Here is a 25,244-nt window from a genome sequence, read left to right on the forward strand (position 1 = left end):
TGTGGTTTGTATATATGTGACATATTATATATATATATATATATATATATATATATATATATATATATATATATATATATATATATATATATATATATATATATATATATATATATATATATATATATATATATATATATATATTGCAGAAACCACAGGGACATCCTCAGAGTACTCTGAGGATGTCGTAATAGACGAAAACGTTCAGTATTCCGACTTTAATTTCCCTGTGGTTTCTGCAATATCTTTTCGTCACGCGTTATTGTGATTATTTTTGCGATATATATGTATATATATATATATACATATATATATACATATATATATATATATATGTATGTATATATGTATATATATATAATCACATGAAAACCACAGTTGGAGCAAAAATGACTGGAGACAGGGAATCTATATATTTCGATTGCAAACTGCACTCTTGACAAGAAAAAGGTCAGGAGGCAAATGTCTTTTGACTAAGCTAGTAATGAAAAGTCCTAAAATTATGTCCGGGGACCATTGCCCCTTCGAAATGTCCACATTGGGTTGATATTCAATGGTAGTTGGTTCAACCATTTTTCTCCTGAACTCACATCTGGACTTATAAATGAGCTCAACTTTGTCCCAGTCTAAACAATGGTTAAATTATTTAACATGTTGGAACACCGCTGAGCTTTCGTGTCCATACTTGATGGACCGTTTGTGTTCAATCATCCTAGTATCCAAATCCCTCCCAGTCTGTCCAATATAAACTTGGTCACAGCCTTTACATGGTATCGAATAAATACCTTGACAATGTTCTTCTTTCAACCTTTGGTGGACATTCACCCCTTTTTTTTTATTAATGGTGTTGGGGGTAATGGGGAATTAAATTAAATTTGTCCTTGGGAAGAAACTTGGTCGAAGGAATAAATTAGTCCGAAAAGGGAACGACTAAGGAGCTCTTATCCAATGAAAATCTAGAAGAAATGGGAGTGGTGTTGAAAAAATTGGATCTCGCTCGGCTGAGGGCTTTGACCAAGAACCAATCCGGATAAGCTAACTTGCTAACTTAACATTTAATTATATTCAATTCTCCATCAAGAAACTGGGGACTGCAAATCCTTAGAGCTCAAAGAAATAAACATGAGGCGACGCTACTTTTTTCTTTGTCTGGGTGACCGCTAAAGAAATGGAGATAACTACCAGGCAAGCTTGTGGCCGTCGCGAACAATAAGAACATCCGGTTTCCGGTCAGATTTAGATCGATATCAACAGGAATTCTTTTATTTGTATATAGATCTATCTTTATCCATATGGTCAGGAAAAGGAAATGAACAAGTGGATTACTTTGAAGTAAGACAAACCCTCCGAAGTAATCAATAATTCCGGTCATGCTACCCATTAAGCTTAAGGACTGATAATGTATAAACGTAGAACAAACTATATTTAATTCCCCTTATAACCCAATATTGTATTGTGGAAATCATGCTAATATATATATATATATATATATATATATATATATATATATATATATATATATATATATATATATATATATATATATATACTATCACCCTCGGTTCCACTCTGGTTAGCAGCGCCACGCTGGTGGCGAGAGCACCGCAGGAATGGGTCACTAGGTGCCTTTTTGACATGTACACAACAGCAATCTTCCAGGAAACGGTGGTCATATCGGTTGTATCACAAAGGACTTCATTGACTAGAAATTAACCTCTATGACAATTCCAAAAATGGCATATTTGCAAGACATATTAGCTATGTGTGGACAGAAAGATGGGGCAATAAATACCCTCAAGAGCTTAATTTGTTTAACAATGATTGTAACTTCAAGACTATTACTGCCTCAGAGAATCGGGATAACAGCAAAAGAGACACCTTAAAGGTTTGGTATCAGGTAGTACTTATTTGAAAAAAAAATATATATATATATATTTTTACAATCTGTCTGTCTGTTCACGAACTCCAAGGGTTTTGGAGATAGACCCCCATAACCATATATATTCTGATACCCTGTCACTGCAGGTACTTGGAGAACTATATTTCATTAAACAAATATTTTGGCTAGGGTTAAAGGTTAAAGTGGTATGGTATGATAACACGCCACTACTGTAGTGTCCCCTTAACACGCATAGCTTTTTTTTGTGGCAAAAATTACTATGATCAAACAAACCATTGTATGTGTTCATATTATTTATATTTGTGAAATCAATGTTGCCATAAACTATGATAGCCTTTGTAAGGAGAGAGCATGTAAATTTAAAACGATTGTATGATTTTACCAAATGTTGAAATATTGGTTATTTTTTAGTTTTTTTGCGGGCGGTAATAGTAACGAGTTCAAAGATGATTAAAGGTAAGTTCAATTCTTCTTTTACGGTCGAGTATATTTTATTTCCAAAGGGCGTCTCCCTCCTCAAATATATTTTTCTTACTTTCTTAACATTTTATTTGTGTTACCTTTTCCATTGAGTTATATTGATACGTGTAACTTTTTTCCACAAATTCTATCAAAATTAAAGTGCCCGCAGCAACGCGCGGGTAATTTGGATAGTACTAATCAAGATCTAAGAATATAAGGTCTAACCACTTCCGACCGAATTTCGAGGGAGTTGGCGCAGCGGGCCCGTGAACGTCACCTGGCTGTTCAGTGGGGTTAGCGGGTCCTATAGCTGTCAGTTGAAGCTGGTCCGTCGTTGGAAAATGACGTTGCCTTCGCTCGCAACGCTCCACGCAATTAGTTATATTCTGACAAATATTATATAAAATATATATATAAATATATATAAAATATTATAGTTCCTGTCTATATATATGAATATATATAATATATATATAATATATAAAATATTATAGTTCCTGTCTTCCTTGGCGTTTCACAGTTTTCTTCAGTGTATCACAAAGAGAAAATGGACTCAGCCAAATGACGTCAGAAGCTGCGCAGAATAATTCTAACGGTCTGACCTGTATATTTAGACCTTGGTACTAATGATATAGTCATAGCTCCAGGGGCGTACATTCAGGGTGTGCTAAACGTGCGCCGCACACCTTCAACCAGAGAAATGCATGATAGTTGTAAATAAATTCAGCAGTAATATCACATTATCGTCCTTGCTTCTGGGAAGAGGCAGGCTAGGCGGGCTTTTTTTTTTTTTTTTTTTTTTTAATGTCGAAATGTGTGTATGAAACACACCAGCTAAAATTTGGACAAATTCAGACATGTCGTTGACTATACTCAGTCCACACCAGAGCTTTAAGCGGGTGGAATATCCCTCTTGCGTTACAATTAAAGTCATACGAATGATGTAGACAAAACAGTCCGGCACTTTCGTCAAGTCAATCATTCATGCACTGCGCCGAACTCGGTCACGTTCGGAAGGCTCGAAACTCGAGTAGGTGATCTGAAGCAGCACTCCACACCCAATAATCAAGTGTATCATTATGTGGCATAGAGGGGAAACTGTTGACTGCCTTAAGTGTGCAGATCAACGAACCACATTGCTCGAGTTTGTTTTAACTGATGAAATTTTATGTTCGCTAGAAGGTATAAAGTGTCTTTGCCATTCATTATATGGGCATGATTAAGAATTGCAAGAATTAAAATATAGTATTTATTATGAAACCAAGTAATTCAATCAGAAATAAAGATTGTGCAACCTAATTCACAAACGCTGTTGACGAATAAAACATATATTTTGCTTTATTTTCCAAGTAACAATATGAATAAATATAAAAATTTAACTGCACATACACACACACACACACATACATATATATATATATATATATATATATATATATATATATATATATATATGTGCAGTTAAATTTTTATGGTGGCACGGTTTCAAAGATCAGTGTTCAAGAATGTGTGTTTCATAAAAGGCCACGTAACATTTTACAAAATCACATATACACCAGCCTTGATGGCCTTCTCATTCTCATTCTTTTGCTCTCAATTTTGTTAATTATTGCCTCACTGGTTTGGCATATTACTTCCATAGCAAGGGTTGTGGCAGTGATTTTTTTTTAACACAAAATCAGGAGGTGGTGTCCATATGATGCCACTGTTAGAAGTGGCAGTACTCAGAGATCAGGAAATGAGGGCACCCCTCGATCTTAGACAGGACTAGTGGGAGTGTGTACCTTCAGGAAGTTGAGGGTTGCCTTGTGATGGAGGGGCTGTTGTACCACAGCCCCACAGAGTTTACAGTGCTTGTGATTATCTCTCCCCGCATGTAACACTTGCTATCAACAACAATATCCAAGGTGAATCTAGTGGAAGATTGATTCTATCCTTCTACCAGGAGGTAGGTGGATGGCCTTGCACCTAGTGATGAGGTAGTACCACCGTGCTGAGTCTGAAGTATCACAATGTCTGCCATGGTCAACCCTGGCTGTCAATCTGGCCTTCTTGTTGGTGATGCCCTTGACATGTGTGATCGCAGGTGCCAAGGGCAGTGTGATCCTGCTGAACTTTATTGCTACCTTGGCAGTAGCATCTGCAATAGCATTCCCTATAAACCCAATATGACTGAGGATCCAATGAAACTTTGCAGACCTCTCTTGCTGGTGCAAATTTCAGTGAATTCTGGATTGACTTTATTAAATAGATGTCATCTGTTGTCTTCCCTGACCAGATGATATCAATAGCACTTCTTGAATCTGTGTAGATCACAACTGCTCCCTGACCAGGTGATGTCAATAGCACTCCTTGAATCTGTGTAGATCACGACTGCTCCCTGCCCAGCAAAGAGAGCATGATTCAGGCCCTTTGAGAAAGTAGTGTTGGTCAGTAGGTTGTTGTCATTCCCTCGACTGTCTGGCCAAGCAGTCCCATCTCCCTGAGGAATGCCACAGCTGGAAAGGGGTTTTCCCACAAATCCTTTATAGAGCATATATTGTGTTGGTGTGTGTGATTGTGTACAATGCAGTCTTCCATAATGTGTTGTATAGTATGGGATGAAATGTTACATTCTGGAGAGTTATCTGTGATGTGGTCATCCAGCCTCTTCTGGTAGCTTAGAAAGGCTGGATAGGGGTCGCACCATAGTCTGGCTAGGTGGACTCTGTCCTTTCAGAAGAGAGAGGATTCAGAGGGACGGATATTAAGGGGTCTGGCATGCCGCAATATATTGTCTTTCAGTTTGTTGATGGAGCAGTGAATGATATTATGGATATGCTTCTGGAGGCTGGTGCCTGGTGGTTGTGGAGGAAGAGAGTATTTGTGTGTGATAGAGGTAACTGGGTGTTGTTTTGATGTTTCTTGGCATATATGGGGGTTTTGCTACGTAGATAGTGGGTGTGCTGTATTTGGGGATGGATGCTAAGAGGAGATTGTATGAAGGAGTGATTGTTCCAACAGTACTGTATGGGGCAAAAACATGGAACATAAGAGAGGAAGAGAGGAGTTTGAATGTGTTTGAGATGAAATGTGTAAGAAGTATGGAAGGGGTTACTAAGTTGGATAGAATTAGAAATGAGGTGAGGAGGAGAGCAAGGGTGGAAAGGGAGTTGGGAGATAGGGTTGATGAAAGAGTATTGGGATGGTTTGGACATATGGAAAGAATGAGTGAAGAAAGGTTGGTAAAAGAGATGTGGAAGGAGTGAACATGAGCGGGCGACCAAGGATGAGATGGATGGATGGGGTAAAAGGGGCATTGGGAAGTAAGGAATGTCTTGAGGAAGGAAGAAGGCAGAAGATAGGGATGAGTAGAGAATGGTTGTATATGGATGATGTTGTGGTGCATGGGAGTGGGTGGGGGATGGTGGGGGTAAGTGTGAATCATATTTTGAAGCAGCCCGAAGGGATTTCTTCCTGTCTTCTCTTTTTCTGCATGAGGGGTCAGAGAGGGGAGTTGCCAACTAAATGAAGCAGCCTTGCTGTGGATGTGCTGTATCTTGCTACATTACTTCTGACCCAGGGCAGTGGGCAAGATGCAGAGATGACCCATCACCCAGGAGGAGCTAAGATAAGAGGAAGGGAAGGAGTAGGGTGGATGGGGGTGGAGTATGTGGGGATGGAATGGGTAGGAGTGGATTTTATGCCTTTGATTTTTGTCTACCTCACTTGTATAATCGAAAAAGCTGTTGGTATATGTAATTGTAATTAGGGCTTTGTTTTGTATGGTCTTGCTGGTTCACTGCATTGGTAACCTTATCTTTATTTATTTACTTATTTTATTTATTCACTCACTCATTTTTATGCCTTTTTCTTAGTGTTTGATGACAAACTCCAGGATTTTAATTACATAAACATTGTTTTGATGTATTGGCATTCTTCATCTTGTGGAAATATCCGTTTTAATTTCATAGCTTGGTTGCACTACATGGACATATACAAATTGTTTCATTATATTTAGATGCATGAGGTGGAATGGGAGGGGGGAGGTAGTATGTGTGAGCAAAATTTGATGCAGCCTGAAGGGATTTCTCCCCATGTTCTCCTTTTTTGCATGGGGGGACAGAGAGGGGGGGGTCACCGATTTAATAAAGCAGCCTTGCTGTGGATGTGCTGTGTCTTGCGACACTGCTTCTGACCCAGGGCAGTGGACAAGGTGCAGGGATGACCCGTCATCCAGGAGGTGCTAAGATAAGAGGGAGGGTGGAGGGGTGTGGAGTGTATTCAGGGATGGAATGGGTGGGAGTGATTTAATGCCTTTTCCTTTTTGGCTACCTCCCTTGTAAGGGGGAAAAAGCCTTGGTATATGTATGCTGAAAGACATTTGCATTTTTTTATGCTATATTTTCTTTTGCAAAATCTCTTAAATAGTGAACATGGTGTCATCTAATACAGTAGGTTTAAGTTTAAGACCCATCAGACAGCAAGAAGCATTAAGGTTGGATGAAATGAGATATAGAGTGTACAGCAGACAGATGTATTATGCATACAAGATAACACTGTTTTGGTTGGGGATATCACACGGTAACATATATGTAAATATAAAATAAAATCACAGACAAAGTAGATGATGTTAAATAATTATCCACAAGTTACACAGTAGGATCTGTTGGAGATAGCAAATTTAACTCTTTTTCAACTTACCTATTCATCTATGGAATGTACAGAAAGTATAGATACAGCTACCTCTCCTTTTATGCACAAGTGACATTCTATGAGAACACATCGTAAAAATCTCGTAATTTATACCTATATAGAGTAGGCACGTGCCATCAGTAATTAACTCAGGGTAGGCAGTTCATCATTCTATGGAGTAAAATGTCATCAAATGATTTGTCAGAATAATAAAAGGATAGTGACATTATGAAAGTTTATGTACTAATTGTATTAGCCTATTTGTACAGAAAATTCATTCATTCTCAGAGTAAGCACTGCCTACTTTGCCTACCTAAATGGCACATTCCTGATATAGGGTTGTGTTACATGGCTGTGTAAGGCCAGATCCACAGTAAGCCTCGTGAAGCACTGCATGAGACAGTATGCAGTATTGAATGCAGTGTTGAGTGTGCACACTGTCAGTGTGAGCCTGGCCAGGTCCATACTGATATTGTGACAGTGCTGACAGACAGTGTGGACACTGCCAACTGTCTTATGTAGCATTGCAGGAGGCTCAGTGTGGACTGAGCTTAATATCAATATGTAGCATATTCAGAGTGCTATCAGGAATGTGTTTATTCCACTCATCCATCCCATTACATAAAAAAAGACACTGGGAGCATGTTACTTAAACATCTACAATATCTACCATCTGCACCACACAATTCAACCATAAAAAAGGAGAGAAAAAAAATATATAGAAACACTCAGATCACAAAGCAAGCACTCCAAAACTTACCAAGAAACTCACTCCACCTAACTCCTCCAGACAACAGCTCTACAGAGAAATCCCTCCACCATACGATAGGTCTGGCCACAGAAGCAAACTCCCCCAGATGCAATCACCACAGAAGACACTGAACACCTTTTTGAACATTGCCATTCTTTAGCTTTACCCAAATACAATATATATATATATATATATTTTTACTTGTAGGTCAATCCAGTGACTTACCACTTACCTGGGAGTTGTGAGTCTCTTTCAAAAACAGACTTTGGGTAGTGAACCAATTGACTGTTAAGCTTCTATCTGATAGTAGTTGATGTGCTAAATGGAAAAAAGGGTTAGATAGACTGTGTATAAATGAACCCTGAGAAGGTCTTTGATAAGGTGGCATACAAAAGATTTAAGTTGATAGAAAATGTTGGTGTTGAAGAATGCATCCTGGAATGGATGAATGATTTCCTGGAAGATAGACATACATATACTAAAGGCTTTTCCCCCCTTACAAGGGAGGTAGCCAAAAAAGTCACAAAATCCACTCCCACCCATTCCATCCACACATACTCCACTCCCATCCACTAGACTTATAAGAATAGCATATACTAGATTGAAGAGATGATTACTGGAGTACTGGATGACTTGAAGCTGGCACCTGTGATGTTTTTGATATATATCAATGTGATGGATGGATGCATTAACTTACTTGTTGATGTTTCCAAGATCATGAAAATAATGACAAGAGGATTGTAAACTGCTACTGGATGTCCTTGATAAAGGCCAGGAGTGGAAAGTGAAAATGTACAAAGAAATGCAAAACCCAGAAAATCCGTGCCTAGGTCTCTCTTGTAGAAGACCTATGGCTCCCTGGTGACTGACAACAGCCACTGGACTGCCCCACAAGTCACTCATGGCATAAAAATTGTGTTGTCTTGATTTGGCTTGGGTGGGGCAGTATAAGATAAGGTATTCAGTGTCCTCTGTGTGATGACAGGAAGCTCCACTGTCTATTTTGCAGGACCACTGCATTTTAAAGGTTTGGAACAAAATACCTATTCATGTTACAAATTCAAATGACACTGAAAAACACCTAGATAAATATATGAAGGCCAATCCCAATATAACTTATCAGCATCGTGACCTCCTACACTTAAATTAAGTCAATGGTTCTGTTTCCACTGTTTACACCCCCTTTCAATTCACAAGCAGTCCACTTACAACCAATAAGTCTGTTGCTGTTTTTATCTCCTTTCCATACTCTCACTGGTGTCTTGTAGAATAAATTAGAGGAAACAATTTAGGCAGACAACACAAATGAATTTAAAGCAGAGCTGGATAAATGTAGACTCTGTTTATAGATGGGATCCTATGAGCATTTACAAAATTATGTATTTCACAATTAGGTAAATATCAGCTTTACCACTAACAGAATGCTTACTGGCCATGACAACTATATGCTAATATCACACAATACTATTAAGAGAGTACATAAACACTTCACAATGCAAGAGTTAGTCATGCACAGGGGAGTGCAAAATCATATTTTCATTAACACATGTGGTGCCAGCTAATATAATGCATAAATAGGTCAGGGACACCAGTTAGTAATCAGTTTACAATGCTCATGAAGCCAACATACTTTATTTTTCTTCAATGCAATTTGTGCAACTCAAAAAATTGTGCAAAATATAAATTTCCCTTTCCCATTATTTCTTGTGCATTATCACTAAAACAAAATTTAAACTCATATAAAAAGAGGCAACTGTATTTACATAATATCAACACCTGATATCCAACAGAACTCTATACCACGGGCTTTCTTCCCCTTGCCTGGTGGGTAGCCAAAGTCAAAAGGCAAATATACCCATTCCCATCCATGAAATTACAAAATTATGCACATCTTGAATGTGTAACAATTTTGCATTCTCGAACATTTAGTTTTCAATTCTAATTGTCCCATCACGAATAACTTTGTGCAAAGGAAAACGGATATATGAGCAAGATCCTCGCCAATCATCACAATTTAAGTTCCAAGTCATGATGCCACTAAAATTATTTGACTTGATCCATTCCACCTGAAAAAGACAAACGCACATTTACATCATTATTAACACAGGAAAGTGGCTATACATGAGTTTTATTGGAATGTGGGCATACATCTCACTATATTTTGAAACAATACTACCTCTGTAATAATGACTCACCTTTGCTGCAGTGCTCTGTAAGTCATCATAAGAAATCCAATCCTGAGCTTTAAAGGCATATGGAACTTTACTAACAGGATCATACACTTTCTGAGCACCATTTCCAAGGAACTTGCAAATTTCTGGATATGAAACACTGCCATTATAAATTCCTGGACCTACAGCTGGTGATGCTACTTTATTCCATCCAGGAAAAATGAGCCTGAAATTATCATTGTTTTGTGATTAACAGAAATATAATACAAACTTCAAAAGCAGATCCAATTATACTGTGTATTTTAGGTTCAAATTTAAACTGTTGATGGGTAAATCTGAAAATTAACCGATATGGAACACATTGGTTAGTTAAAGCAAAGCTTACCTCCAAGAGTGACCATATGTTGGAATGCCAACCACTAACTTTTCTCGTGGAACACCCTTTTCTAGCATGTATGAGGCTGACCATTCTATATTCAATTCACTAACGGTACCATGTTCTTGATTCCGCTTGTGTAGTGGGGCATTGTAACCAGTAAAGGGCAAAAATTTTGAAAAGTAGTGGTAATCATATCCCATCAGTGATATGAAGTCTAAATACCTAGAAGGGATGAAAGGATTCTTTAAGAAAATAGTAAAGTCTTGTCTGTTAGTTGTAGCCTATCTCACTGTGCTCTAGACAACCCCAAACTCAATGGTGAACTTCTGCAGAGAACCAAGGGCTGAATGTGTATCTTCTTCTGCCCTATCAGCAGGCATGTCCCACCTTCACCTACTCATACCAGGTGAATACACAGAAGCCTTTATTATCAGGGCAAGGTGTGTATATAGTAGGAGAGTGTTTGATTCATTGTGTTTATGTTTACGTGTACAATAAACAGCTATTGCCCTTCCAGACGAGTGCTAAGAGTTCATACATGGCCCAATCTATGAGTAATGCTGACCACACACACACACACACACACTAATAGATATATTGATTGACCTCTCATTAATGGACATTAATTAGTTGTGTTTGCGGTGTTTTCCGTGTTTTTGGTGCTGTTGTTTAGTGCTGTGCAATCACTATGCCACCCAAAAACCACTCCAAATCAACGGATTATTCACATCAACGGACACTGTTACCCCCCTTTTAGTCCGTTCATGAGAGGTCAATCTGTAATACAAGAGAGGGATGGATGGGCAGACTGTGCCTATCTAGACCTACAAAAAGCATTTGATAAGGTACCACACAAGAAATTAATAAGAAAATTAGAATCAATAGGTGGCACCGGAGGTAAATTATTAGAATGGATGGAGGACTTCCTGACTATGAGAAAAATGAGGGTAGTAATTGGAGACAAATACTCAAAGTGGGAAGAAATGATAAGTGGTGTCCCACAGGGGTCGGTGCTGGCTCCAATCATGTTTGCCATATATACATAAATGACATGGATGAAGGAGTTGAATGTTATATAGATTTCTTCACAGATGACACAAAAATACTAAAGAAAGAACAGAAGAGGACTGTGATTCATTACAATCAGACCTGGACAAAATCTGGAAATGGACTCAAAAGTGCGAAGTGAACTTCAATATTAAGAAATGTAGCATAATGGTGTTTGGAAAAAGTAAAAACAGAATTTAAAAAAATTACAACATTGGTGAAGAAATAAAAAAGTGTACTCAGAAAGGGATCTTGGAGTAATAATCAGCAAAGACATGACACTGGATAAACATATAAACAAAATAGTCGGAGAAACCTTCAACCTATTAAAGTCAGTGAAAGTGGCATTTGACTACTTGAAGAAATGATTAAAAAATGTTAGTTACAATGATTAGACCAAAACTGGATTACACAGTGACACTATGGACACCCAGTACTAAAAAGAATATAAGGAAATTAGAAAGAATACAGAGAACAACAACAAAGTTGGCACCAGTTCTTTCCAAATTAACATACAAAGATTATCCAAATTGGAACTACCAACACTGGAGCAGAGAAGAGAAAGAGGTGATCTACTGGCTATCTATAGAATCATGAAAGGAATGGAAATCCTTGATAGGAATGATTTACTAAAAAATACATACATATACCAAAGGCTTTTTCCCCCTTACAAGGGAGGTAGCCAAAAAGAAAAGGCATAAAAAACCATGCCCACCCATTCCATCCCTAATACATTCCACTCCCCTCCACCCTCTACCCTCCCTCTTATCTTGGCACCTCCTCAATGATGGGTCATCCCTGCATCTTGTCCACTGCCCTGGGTCAGAGGCAGTGTCGCAAGACACAGCACATCCACAGCAAGGCCAATTCATTAAATCAGCAACCCCCTCTCCATCCCCTCATGCAGAAAAAGAGAAGACAGGGAGAAATCCCTTTGGGCTGCATCAAATTTTTCTCACACATACTACCTCACCCCCCATCCCCCCACCCATTCCACCTCATGCATCACAACATCATCCATATACAACCATTCTCCATTCACCCCTATCTTCTGTCCTCTCCTGTCCTTCCTCAACAGACATTCCCCTCTTCCCTAAAGCCCTTTTCATCCCATCCATCTCATCCTAGGTCACCTCCTCATGTTCACTCCCTCCACATCTGCCTTCCATACCTCTTTTACTAGTCTTCACTCATTCTTTCCATGTGTCCAAACCATCAACCCCATCTCCCAACTCCCTTACCACCCCCGTTCTCCTCCTCACCTCCTCATTTCTCACTCTATCCAGCCTAGTAACCCCAATCATACTTCTCAGACTCCTCATCTCAAACACATTCAAACTCCTCTCTTCCTCTCTTATGTTCCATGTTTCTGCCCCATACAGTGCTGTTGGCACAATCACTCCTTCATACAATCTCCTCTTAGCCTTCATTCCCAAACGTCTATTCCTCGTTACACTTTTTAATCCACCAAGGCATTTACTCGCTTCTCTCAGTCTACATTCTATCTCCACCTCCACTCCACCCTTTCCTGCCACATTCACACCTAAGTATCTAAAACTATCCACTTCCTCCAGTCGCTCTCCCTTAATGCTCACTTCCAGTCTGCTACCACTTTCACTCCTTGTACATCTCATCACCTCACTTTTACCCACATTTATCTTTAACTTTCTTCTATCATACACTCTACAAAACTCTGTCACCAACTTCCTCAATCCCTCCTCTGATCCTGCTACAAGTGCACTGTCGTCCACAAACAACAGCTGGCTCACCTCCCACTTTTCTCCATTTCTTTAACCATCTCCAATCCCTGACCCACCACCCTAGCATTTACCTCTCGCACCACGCTATCCATGTATAAGTTGAACAGCCAGGGCGACATAACACATCCCTGACGAAGTCCCACCTTTACCTCGAACCACTCACTCTCTCCATTTCTAATCCTGACGCGTGCTCTACTACTCACGTAAGAACTCTTGAGAGCTCCTAGAAGCTTTCCTCCTATCCCGTATATCTGCAAAACCTCCCACAGTGCCTTCCTCTCTACCCTGTCATAATCCTTTTCCAGATCCATAAGAGCTCAAAAAACATCCTCACCTTTTCCTATAGCTTTCTCACATATCTGCCTTACCACAAAAATCTGATCTACACAACCTCTACCTGTCCTAAATCCACACTGTTCCTCACCAATTACTCCCTCTGTTCCTCTCCTAATCCTCTCAATCAAGATCCTCCCATAAGCCTTCCCAACTACACTTAACAAGCTAATCCTTCTGAAACTACTACACTCACACTTGTCCCCTTTTCCTTTGTAAAGTGGAACTATACAGACACTCCTCCAGTCCTCCGGCACTCTACCCTCTCTCCAGCAAACATTAAATAACCCCCACCAGCCAGTTCACCATCACTGTACCTTCTTTTTTTAGACATTCTGCACTACATCAAGAAATGTAGTATAATAGAGTTTGGAAAAAGTAAAAATAGAATATCAGGAGGTGCTCAGATGAGAGGAAGGGTGGGAGGGGTGTGGAGTGTATTTAGGGATGAAATGGGTGGGAGTGTTTTTATGCCTTTCCCTTTTTGGCTACCTCCCTTGGAAGGGGGAAAGAGCCTTGGTATATGTATGTATGTATGTATGTATGTATGTACAAACGAAGTAAAAAAAAAATTAGCTCATAAAGGGACCTACAAGTAATTATCAGCAAAGACATGTTACTAGACAAGCATATTAACAAAATAGTTGGAGAAACTTTCAATTTACTAAAATCAGTGAAAGTGGCCTTTGACTACTTGGATGAGGAAATGGTAAAGAAAATATTAGTCGCACTGATAAGACCAAGATTGGAGTATGCTTCAACACTATGGACACCCAGTACAAAAAAGAATATAAAGAAATTAGAAATAATCCAAAGAGCAACAACAAAGATGGAACCAACACTCTCCAAATTAATATACAAAGATTGTCTAAACTGGAACTGTCGACCCTGGAACAAACTAGAGAAAGAGGAGATCTACTGGCCATTTACAGAATTATGAAAGGGGTGAAAGTCCTTGACAAAGATGATTTATTAAAGTGGGATAAGAGAAAAACAAGAGAACATGAAAAGAAACTCAAAAAGGATAGTTATAAAAGAGATCTGAAAAAGAATAGTTTCCCACACAGAATGGTAGACATCTGGAACAAATTGGATGAGACAATAGTGTGTGCAAAAACTATACAAGAATTAAAGAACAAACTAGATGCTGAAGGATACAAAGACGGGTCACTACAAGCATAGCTTTCTTCCCATATAATACAACTAGGCACAACTAGGTAAATACTCCTCTTTGCATCCATTCCCAAATGCCTATTTCTAAATACACTTTTTAACCCTCCATGGAATTTACTTGCTTCTCTCAACCTACAATTTACCTCAACCTCCACTCATCCTTTTCCTTTCACATGGGAGAGTGGGAATAGGCACCCTGCTCTCTGTAGCCCTAAAGGGTATATTCCTACAAAAAAAAAAAAAAAAAGTCAAGGCATATCTAATCCTATTCTATCTGTACACTAAGGGCCTCTTTCCCCATATAAGGGAGGTAGCTGTATCTAATCCTTAATTATTTGAAAAAGCACTTTATATCACATATGAATTTGTTCTTTCCTGTCTCCTCTAATCACAATCTCATAACTCAATCACAAGGATATAGCACCACACAAAACAAAGTAAAACACCAAGCACAAACGTGAATACTTACTTGCTAACCTTGGGTAATTCATAAGCTCTGTCAATAATAGCTTTAGATGCACTAACAGCAGCAGTAAGCAGCAGCGGAGGGTGGGATGCCAACTATAAGGAAAGAATATAATTTCTTTTCATTCAGATCACCAGTTACACTGCCCACTAAAAAGTCCTGTTACCACTCCTAAATTCATAAATTTGACTGTTACAATGATGTGATTTCCTTATGTACTTACCTTGTTGTATATACATATAACAAAACAACCCTTTAACCACTGTAGGGCAGGTGAGTGAGTCAAAGCATAAACCCACCCTACAACCATCCCACACCCATCCAAAAGCCCATTCACTAACCCTTCCATCTTAGCTCCTCACATATGAAGGGCTACCCTTGTCCTCCACAGCAAGGCCCAACAACCAAAATTGGTTTATTTGTGAGGCGGCAGATGATTTCTTTCCCCCGCGAGGCGGCAGACGATTTCTTTCACGCGAGGCCCCATCGAAGAACGGCCCATTCATCACGTGGACCACAGCGGCAGATGACAGCTGCGCTTACCTCCACTTCCAAGAAGAGAGGCCTTTCATTACGAGAGGCCCATCGAAGAACGGCCCATTCACCGCGTGGACCTCAGCTGCGCTATCAGAGGTCATGAAGTGACCTCCCCTACATTCATCTGTCAAATCACCCAAACAACACGACTTTGCGCTCAATCCAGGGTCAGAGTTCACACCTACGGCTCTGGCCCCCTCTTGCACCTCAAGACATTCTATTGGCTGCCCTTCTCGGGGGGCACGCCCATTTTTGATAACGATAACCATATAATTGGCTGCCTTCTTGTGGGCACGCCCATTTTTGTAATTAGATTAAGTTAGCTAGGAAAATCTGGTACTTCCGAAGTTTCTTCGAACCTGCCAGCCATGTTTGTAGGCAGAACTAGGCAGACCTCAATAAAGAAGAGAACCACCAACGTGTTTGGAAGTATCAAACCAACCTTCCAACATATTCTCACTGTTCCATTACAAGGCAATCCCACGTCAACCACCCAAGACACATACAGGGCATACATACATACATATACCAAGGCTTTTTCCCCCTTACAAGGGAGGTAGCCAAAAAGGAAAAGGCATAAAATCATTTCCACCCATTCCATCCCTGAATACACTCCACACCCCTCCACCCTCCCTTTTATCTGAGCACCTCCTGGATGACGGGTCATCCCTGCACCTTGTCCACTGCCCTGGGTCAGAAGCAGTGTCGCGAGATACAGCACATCCACAGCAAGGCCGCTTCATACATACAGGGCAGATGAGAAGAAATCTCTTCAGGATACATAAATTCTTGATCTATCTACAACCACTTTCCACTCACACCTATCTTTTGCCCTCTCCCTTTCCTGCTCAAAAGACATTCCTCTTGCATCCAGTGACCCCTCCAACCCCATCCATCCTTCCACCTCATTCTTGGTGCTTTCCACATTAATTTTTCTTTTTGCTAATCTTTCTTCACTCATTCTTTACAGCATGTCTTGACCAATCACTACAAGAAAATACAGAATGAAGATACCCTGTCCATTTGCTCTACCCCTATTAGTCATCTTTAACCCCTTCACTCCGGGCCAAAATCTCTCGGGCAGCATTAGCTGCCAGACGTGCGATGTTGCATCATAATACTCGCATTATAAAAAATAAAGCTACCGCTGTATTGCTCGTTCTCTTTCACCCGTGAATTTTGATAACCATAGAAAATATGATGAAGCCAATTTACAGAGTATGGGGGTCTCGCAGGTACAACTACATACCCACTTGCTCCTCATGACGCCTACGTAGGCGTCATCATATTGAAGGAGTTAACAACATTATCTATCTCCCGTGAAGGGGGAAAAAACCTTTGGTATATGTATGTATGTATGTATCTATCTATACACCAAAAGGTTTTTCCCACTTATAGGAGGGGAAGCCAAGTCAAAAGGCATATACCCATTCCCATTCTTCACCCTTATCCCCCTCTTATCTTAGCTCCTTATGGATGACAGGTCATCCCTGTATCCTGCCCACTGCCCTGGGTGAGAAGCAATACAGCAAGACACAGCATATACACAGCAAGGGTGCTGCACTTAACCAGTGACACCCCTCCTTCTCCATGCCCTCATGCAGAAAAAGTGACGATAGGGAAAAATCCCTTCAGGCTACATCAAAATATCATTAACATATAGCCACTCCCTATTCCCCCCAAGCCCCACCCACTCCCAATGGCTAACAACATCCTACAGCTATAAAATCATCTGATTGGTACACTTACTTTGAGGGCATTATTCAGTTGAATGCAGAGTTTTGTAAATAAAAACTTTTCTTCCTCATTTTTCTCTGATATGGGCCATCCAGGAAATTCCCAATCCAAATCTAAGCCATCTAGTCCATATTTAATAAGAAACTTGTGAGCATTATATGCAAATCTGCAATGTAAAACTTACAAAATCAGTTTAATGAAGTGCTATTTGGGGAATGTACCATCATCTGAACACATAGGATTGCTTTATTATAACAACACTGACTATACTAACTGCAAACAGTACATAATAAAAGCATACTGTCATATGATGAAAATAATAGTATAAAACCAACATTGCTATTTCTTTGGGACTTTTTACGAGGTCTGAGAAACTTTTGCAATCTCCATCTGCTCCTCCTATTGACAGCAGAACCTTCAGATTGGGAGCCTTCTTCTTCAGGTTCACAACCCTCTTAAAGATCTGAAAAGGGTTATGGTCACAATCAACTGAGATAGAAGCTATTTCCTGGATATATCTGTACAGTACTAAAACTCATCTACCCCTACAAATACACACACTGCTGCTACTTGTTTCATAATATCAATAATTGTTGCTTCAGGTCTCAGTGCAGCCCCATAGTAATAATCAATGGCCCTCCTATTGATTTTTTGCAAAAAATGTAGTACTGTTATCTGTGTTGTATTAATGTAGGTCTGTTTTTATTTTATTGGCTTGGAGAAGGTGGGGAGGAGTTGCCAAGTGTTAGGTTTCCATATAAGAAAAAATTATATTGAGAGATATTGGTCCCAGTCAGGAGACTAAACAGAGGTAAGGGTGTGACGAGGTCTAAAAACAAGCAACATGGAGACGATTCTTTCTAATATCCATCTTGTAAAACTACCACAAGAAGGAACCCATCATCCATCCTAATACTCATTCAGTATGACAGATATTGAGATTCCTTACAAAGTAACTATAAAATTATAGAAAGGAGGGTTAATAGAAGTTAAAAGTTATCTCCATTCTTCTTTAAAAAGAGTTTAGTTTCCAATCATAAAAGAATGCTGCATGACTGGTCTGTATGGGTGTGTTGAAAGTCTCTAAAACACTGACTACATAGAATTTATGCAGCCAATACTCCATACATGGAATAAGTTTTTGAGATATTAATAACACACACTCCTTCATTTATAGGGGTGGATGGGTGGAAGAATTGATTAAATCTACCCCCATGTGACACATTCATACATGAATTCTGCTAGTAATCTTGTAGATCTTTTAATCCACAATGGGGCTTGATAAAAAATTACAAGATCCAGTAAATCACCAAATATCTTCTTAACTATGCAGTCCACAATAGTTTCCCAAGTACTCTTACCTCAGCATCTCCTGGGTTTGACATATGAATAGTAGAGTTGCCAACATGGGCAAATGCAAGCATAATGTGTGTGCACAAAGAAACATCTACGTCTTCTGGCAGCAACCCTCCAGTATCCCCAGTAGGAATGGCATAATAGCAGACTCTTTTGATTGCAGGATTCACATCTATGTTGGGTTTCTGGATGACAGTACTAATGCTAATTTTCTTTACCCAATATGTCAAATCATGATGGAACACTGAAAAGAAAAGGAATATCTAACTTACAAAAAGACAAATACTTCAAAGAACCATGTGCACTGGGTTTGCAAATGCTACATATCTGAAGTTCCACAATTCATTAACTCCACGATACCTTAAATTCCCTAAGTCAAGACATTAGTGCTTGTTGTTCATGACAATATTCATATTGACAGCCATCATCATAACATTATGTTTTAGAATGCTTAGTCTACATGCCTTTTGATTACAATTAGTAATCAACAACAAGCCTTAACATATTACTTAACCAATAAGTAATAGTAATCAATCAGATCAACTGACTAATATTTTCAGCTGTATTAGATCTATAAATTTTCCATGTTTTTGTACATATTATGCCAAAACCATTATGACAATAAAAACTGGTTAATTTTGAAAATATTACTAACACAGATTTTCAAAATGAAATTTATGTTGTCCAGCAGCTTTCAATGTGACTATCATGCTGAAACTAGTTTAAAGAATCTACACTTAATCATGAATTTGTTGTAATCTACAATAGTTGCCTGCAGTGTTGGCTTGTAGTGGTATGAAACAGGAAATGTAAATATACAAGACAGTGTCAACATGCACAACATTTTCCATCTTGTGTTCTCAAGATACAATGGCTATAGCTTGTTAGAATGCTGTGCATATCAACACTATGTTGTACATGTTTGCAATCCATATTTCAGAATTTGTTCAAGTGTCATCTCACCTGCTCACACAGCAATTTGTACATTTTTTGCATCTATATTACAACTACTTTTCTTAATAACATTTCTTGTGGAAATTAATAATAAGGGATGGTAAAAAAATAATTCCAACAATCTTTCCGCTATAATGTACCAAAGCACCATTTTTGTTGAGAGCATCACCCACTATTCTATTGTGAAACATATATTATTCTCCCAATTCTAACCTAACCTAAAAATGAGTTCAGGGATAGCAATACATCTTGCAGACTGGACTAGACAATGACACCGCTTCGGTGCTGGGTAGTGGGAATTATTTTTTCACCACCCCTTAATACTAATTAGCGGGAAAAAACATAACTAAAAAAAGTTGTTGGAGTTGTTGTAGTATAGATCCAAAAAATATACAAGTTGTTGTGCAAGCAGGTGAGACGAAATGGCAGGTAGTAGGAAGGTTGCGGAAATTATTTTTTCACCATCCTTTAACATCAATTTCCGTACGAAATGTTACTAAGAAAAGTTGTTGTCGATATATAGATGCAAATGATATACAAATTGCTGTGCAAGCAGGTGAAATGAAATTTCACAAGTACCCCTATTTCATGCTTTTGGCAAGTAGCAAACCTTCACGTGGTGCCCCTGTTAATCTTCGGAGACTAATTGCTACACCACGCACAGACCCGTGCTCACTCCTGGGGTGGTAAAAGGATGAACCCTCGGCCCCAGGACATGTCGTCGACCAAGTTTAGAGTCCTCAGTGTCAACATTGAGGGAATGTCTGCATCAAAATCTGAGATTCTCGCCAACCTGGACACTGACATATTGTGTCTACAGGAAACACACAAGGATCATGTGCCACCAAAAATATCTGGTATGCACCTAATTATCCATCACGCAAGCCCCGTTCATGGCAGCGCAATTTATGCACGAGACAAGTCAATTATCAAGAACAGTATTGACTATTCAGAAAGAGGGCTAGAGATCCTACAGGTAGACACTGTACACCTCAACGTCACTACAGTGTACAAACCCCCATCAACCCCCTTCACATGGCCAAATATACCCCAAATCGACAAGGCAAGTTTGCTTGTCGGTGATTTTAACAGCCACAGTACTACCTGGGGGTACAGCCATACAAATATAGATGGGGAAGCAGTGGAGAATTGGGCAACATCAAAGGACCTAACAATCCTCCATGATGCGAAGGATAGCACATCCTTCCAAAGTGCACGATGGAGAAGGGGTTACAACCCCGACCTAGCATTTGTATCATCTAGGCACGTCTTAAACTTTGATAAATCCATCGGCGACCCAATACCAAAAACCCAACACCGCCCAATTGTAATCACAGTAAGACCAGTGATCAGACCCCAAATAATAAAGCCCAAGCCGAGGTTTAACTTTCGCAGAGCCAATTGGGTAGGTTTTACAACAGACAAGATGCTCTTACTAACATCATCCCTGCACCCAAACATTATGGTGAATTCCAAACACAAGTTTGGAGGGTTGCAAAGACAAACATCCCCAGAGGATGCAGAAAGAATTACATCCCTGGCCTTTCTGAGCAAAGCAAAGACCAATACAACGAGTATATTCAGGCATATAATGAAGATCCTTTCTCTGAAAGTACCACTGAGCTCGGAGATAGCCTACTTGCCTCAATCAGCGAGGAAAGGAAAGAACGCTGGCATGAGATCATAACTAATATTGACATGACCCATAACAGCAAGAAAGCTTGGGCAACAATTAAAAAACTCAATTCAGACAAGGCCCCCCAGCCCAGAGTAGCTGCTGTCACACCGAACCAGGTGGCTAATCAAATGCTACTCAACGGCAAGCCAGCCAATAAAGAGAGAGGCTTTTTAAAGAAAATGAAGCATGAGATGGGTTGCATCATGCAAGATTGTAAACAAGGCCTTGTACCCTTCACACTAGCTGATTTAAATGCTGCAATGAAACATCTGAAATGCGGCAAGGCTTCTGGAGAGGATGGCATCACTCCAGAGATGATACAACATTTTGGGGAAAACGCCAAGACATGGCTACTGATCTTATTTAACAACTGTGCCATGTCCTACCAAATTCCTAAGATATGGAGAAAAGCCAGAGTAGTGGCCCTTCTCAAACCAGGGAAAGATCCATCATCTCCCAAAAGCTATAGACCAATATCCCTCTTGTGTACCTTATACAAGCTGTATGAAAGAATGATCCTTGCACGCATTGAGGGAACAGTTGATGAACAACTTTCAGCTGATCAAGCAGGCTTTAGACCAGGCCGCTCATGCTGCAGTCAGGTATTGAACCTAACGCAATATATTGAAGATTGATTCAAGAAAAAGAAAATCACTGGCGCTGTCTTTGTAGATCTTACAGCCGCCTACGATACAGTCAATCATAGGGCACTCCTCTTGAAAGTCGCCAAAACACTACAGAATCACACCTTGGTTCACATCATCCAGTCTCTTCTAACAAACCGCCGTTTCTATGTGGAAATGGATGGCAAGAAAAGCAGGTACCGTTTCCAGAAGAACGGACTCCCACAAGGATCTGTGTTGGCTCCAACACTGTTCAACATTTATACCAATGACCAGCCACAGTATCAGAATACCCATAGGTACATCTATGCAGATGATCTGTGCATTGCCACTCAGTCTGATTCATTCAACACCAACGAAGACCGACTATCAGAGGCCCTAACCACACTCTCCACGTACTACAAAAAGTGGCATCTCAATGCGAACGCAAACAAAACACAGGTGTGTGCATTCCACCTTAAAAATCACCAAGCCAAGAGAGAGCTACGAATCAGATGGAACAACACTGATCTGGCACACCACCCACACCCTGTCTATTTAGGTGTTACTCTCGACAGGACTCTCTCTTACAAAGAGCATATCAACAAGTTGATTGGAAAAATCTCAACCAGAAACAACCTCCTCAGCAAACTTGCCACCACCAGCTGGGGAACAGATCCAAACACCCTGCGACAAACAGCTTTGGCACGGTGTTACTCCACTGCAGAATATTGCGCACCAGTATGGGCCAGGTCATGCCATGCACACAAAATAGATCCAGAACTGAACAGGTCGTGTCGAATAATTACAGGTACCCTAAAACCAACGCCATTACATACTATCTACAGACTGGCAGGGATTCCACCTCCCCACATTCGGCGCGAAATAATTACCAAGATAGAAAAATATAAACAACAAAATGATCCCAGGCATCCACTATACGGTCACCTTCAGGTTGGACAGAGACTGAAGTCTCGCCAAAGCTTCATGACGGTGGAGGGACTGGATCCAACCCAAGCTGTGGCCCATAGACTAAAATGTTGGCAGGAATATGACAATCTGGGCCATAACGAGGCCATACCATGCCCAAACGAGACCTTGCCCCCAGGAGGAAACCTAACCAGGAAGGACTGGGTTACCTTAAACAGAGGAAGAGCCAAGGTGGGCAAAACGAGAGAAAATAAACAAATAAACACAAGTGGGGATACACTAAGAGCCCCCAGTGTCCCTGTGGCGAAGTACAGACGATGGTCCACGTCCTCCGGGAATGTCCATTGAGTCCCCATTGCTCCGACCAAGACCTTGGGGAAGCGAATGAAACTGCCCTTATATGGACACGGTTCTGGTGCGACAAGATATGATGATGATGCTTTTGGCCTCAATGCAGCAATATAAAAATTCACCAAAAAACATAAATCATGGAAATTCATATCAAAACTAAAGGTACTTGATGTCTATTTAAAATAATGAGAACCTTTTTTGACACTTGTCTGTTCTTCCAGAACTGATTCTGAATGGTTGGAAAAGGTATCAATTCCATGATAGATAATAATCAACTGCCGATCCAGTTTGTACCTAACTTAATTTAAATCCAACCCAATCCTACTCACATTAACCCTACTCCAGAGGAAACAACTTCTTTCTTCATGATGCTGTATGTCTTTCATGCAATTTTTTCTATCCTTGGACATATTTCTGGCAGCAATGGCTCTCAGGGGGAACTGACTGGTATTTTTTCTTCCCCAGTTGAATACATTACATATATTCATAAAATAAATCTGAACACTCATAAAATTTCACAATTGCACAGGAGAAAATGTCCTACTAATGGATTTGGTTTTATATTTGTTGTCTATTAATACATGCCCTAACCACAAAGGGCAAAATCGTGACGTGGTGAAAAGTTGAAATCATATACGTCATGGCTATCACTGGTAACCACTGCTTATATCCACTTTCTGTCATATCTCTTACCTCTTCTTTCATCGTGGAATTCTTTGAGTGTGGGAGAAAATACATGGTGTCTGGAGACATTAAACGTCCCCCTTGGTAAAGTCATCACACCAAGAACTGCGAAAACAACCACAATTATTAACATAATTCTAACGCCTTCCATGAACAACTTCAAGGATGATCCTGGGCCAACATATGCATAATATTCTTCATCTACAAGGCATCTTTCTTCCTCCTGATCTCCAGCAGTGGTAAAGGGTTTCTTAGTTTCCGTCATCTTTGGTTTTCACATCACAAACTCAGCTTCGTGTTTGGAACTTCTCTTAGTTGTCATGCAACACGTGTGTTTTGTTTACGTAGTAGGCTACATACTGTTGATTAGAGATGCCAGACGTTGGACCTGGGAATAGGATAGAATGTCCACGAAAAGGACAATATAAGTAAATGTATGTATGTATGTATATCGATGTACACACGTATTCATAGGAATAACTACATTTCATTGGTGTTACTGAAAAAAATATTTCAATGCTACACTTCTATCCATGAGAACAATATAGTGCCGGAATTGGTCATAAAGGTGGTCATCTTCTTACCTCTGTCTGTATACCATAAGGCTTCTTCTCCCTCATCCATTTCTTTCCCCTTTAAAAATATTTTTGTTTCTTGTGAATGAGAGGCCATCCCTGCTCCCCCCCCCCACCCATTGCCTGGGTCAGAAGCAATGCAGCAAGACACTGCATTCTACAGCTGAAACATTCTTACTTCCGTCATTTCATTATCATGGTGACCCTCCTTCATCGTCTCGTTAGTAGTAGACATGAGAGATGAGAAATCCCATCGGGTTACATCAAATTATCGTCCATTCACAACCATTCTCCACTCACACCTATCCCCTGCCATACCCTTACCTGCTCAACAGACTTTCTTCATTTACCCACTTCATCCCCATCCATCCATCCCATTCTCGGTCTTTCCTTGAAGTTCATTCTACCCACCTCTGTCTTTCACACTCCTTTTGTTAGCTTTTCTTCTCTCGTTTTTTCCGTGTGTTCAAGTCATCCCAGTATTATTTTATCAATCCTATCTGTTAGCTCCCTTTCCACCCCCGCTCTCTTCCTCAGACGGGATTTAAGAGGGGTTGAAGATTTATCTGATAATAAGAGTTAAAAGTGATCACTGATCAGTATTCGTATTTAAATGGAAGTATATTATTGTTCAATCATAAACTAATTTTCTGTGACTGGTCACAGAATGTCACCAAAGTTACTAAAATGTTTAATGCATAAATTTTATGTAGCCAATGTACAG

General features: G+C 39.8%; 1 protein-coding gene across 1 annotated transcript; it reads right to left on the bottom strand.

The window, feature by feature from the left end:
* Positions 1 to 7,981: 7,981 nt before the first annotated feature.
* Positions 7,982 to 24,309, bottom strand: LOC143036839 (chitinase-3-like protein 2). The gene is made up of 8 exons (XM_076204654.1): positions 23,955 to 24,309; positions 18,752 to 18,990; positions 17,726 to 17,853; positions 17,403 to 17,556; positions 15,120 to 15,211; positions 10,344 to 10,559; positions 9,983 to 10,184; positions 7,982 to 9,853 (listed from the first exon to the last, which is right to left on the bottom strand). Exons 1-8 carry the CDS (start codon positions 24,208 to 24,210, stop codon positions 9,713 to 9,715), a joined length of 1,428 nt encoding a protein of 475 aa, XP_076060769.1. The 5' UTR covers positions 24,211 to 24,309; the 3' UTR covers positions 7,982 to 9,712.
* Between the last annotated feature and the right edge of the window lie 935 nt (positions 24,310 to 25,244).

This window comes from Oratosquilla oratoria, chromosome 21, assembly GCF_046742065.1.
Source record: "Oratosquilla oratoria isolate Oo_2021 chromosome 21, ASM4674206v1, whole genome shotgun sequence".
Taxonomy (NCBI): domain Eukaryota; kingdom Metazoa; phylum Arthropoda; class Malacostraca; order Stomatopoda; family Squillidae; genus Oratosquilla; species Oratosquilla oratoria.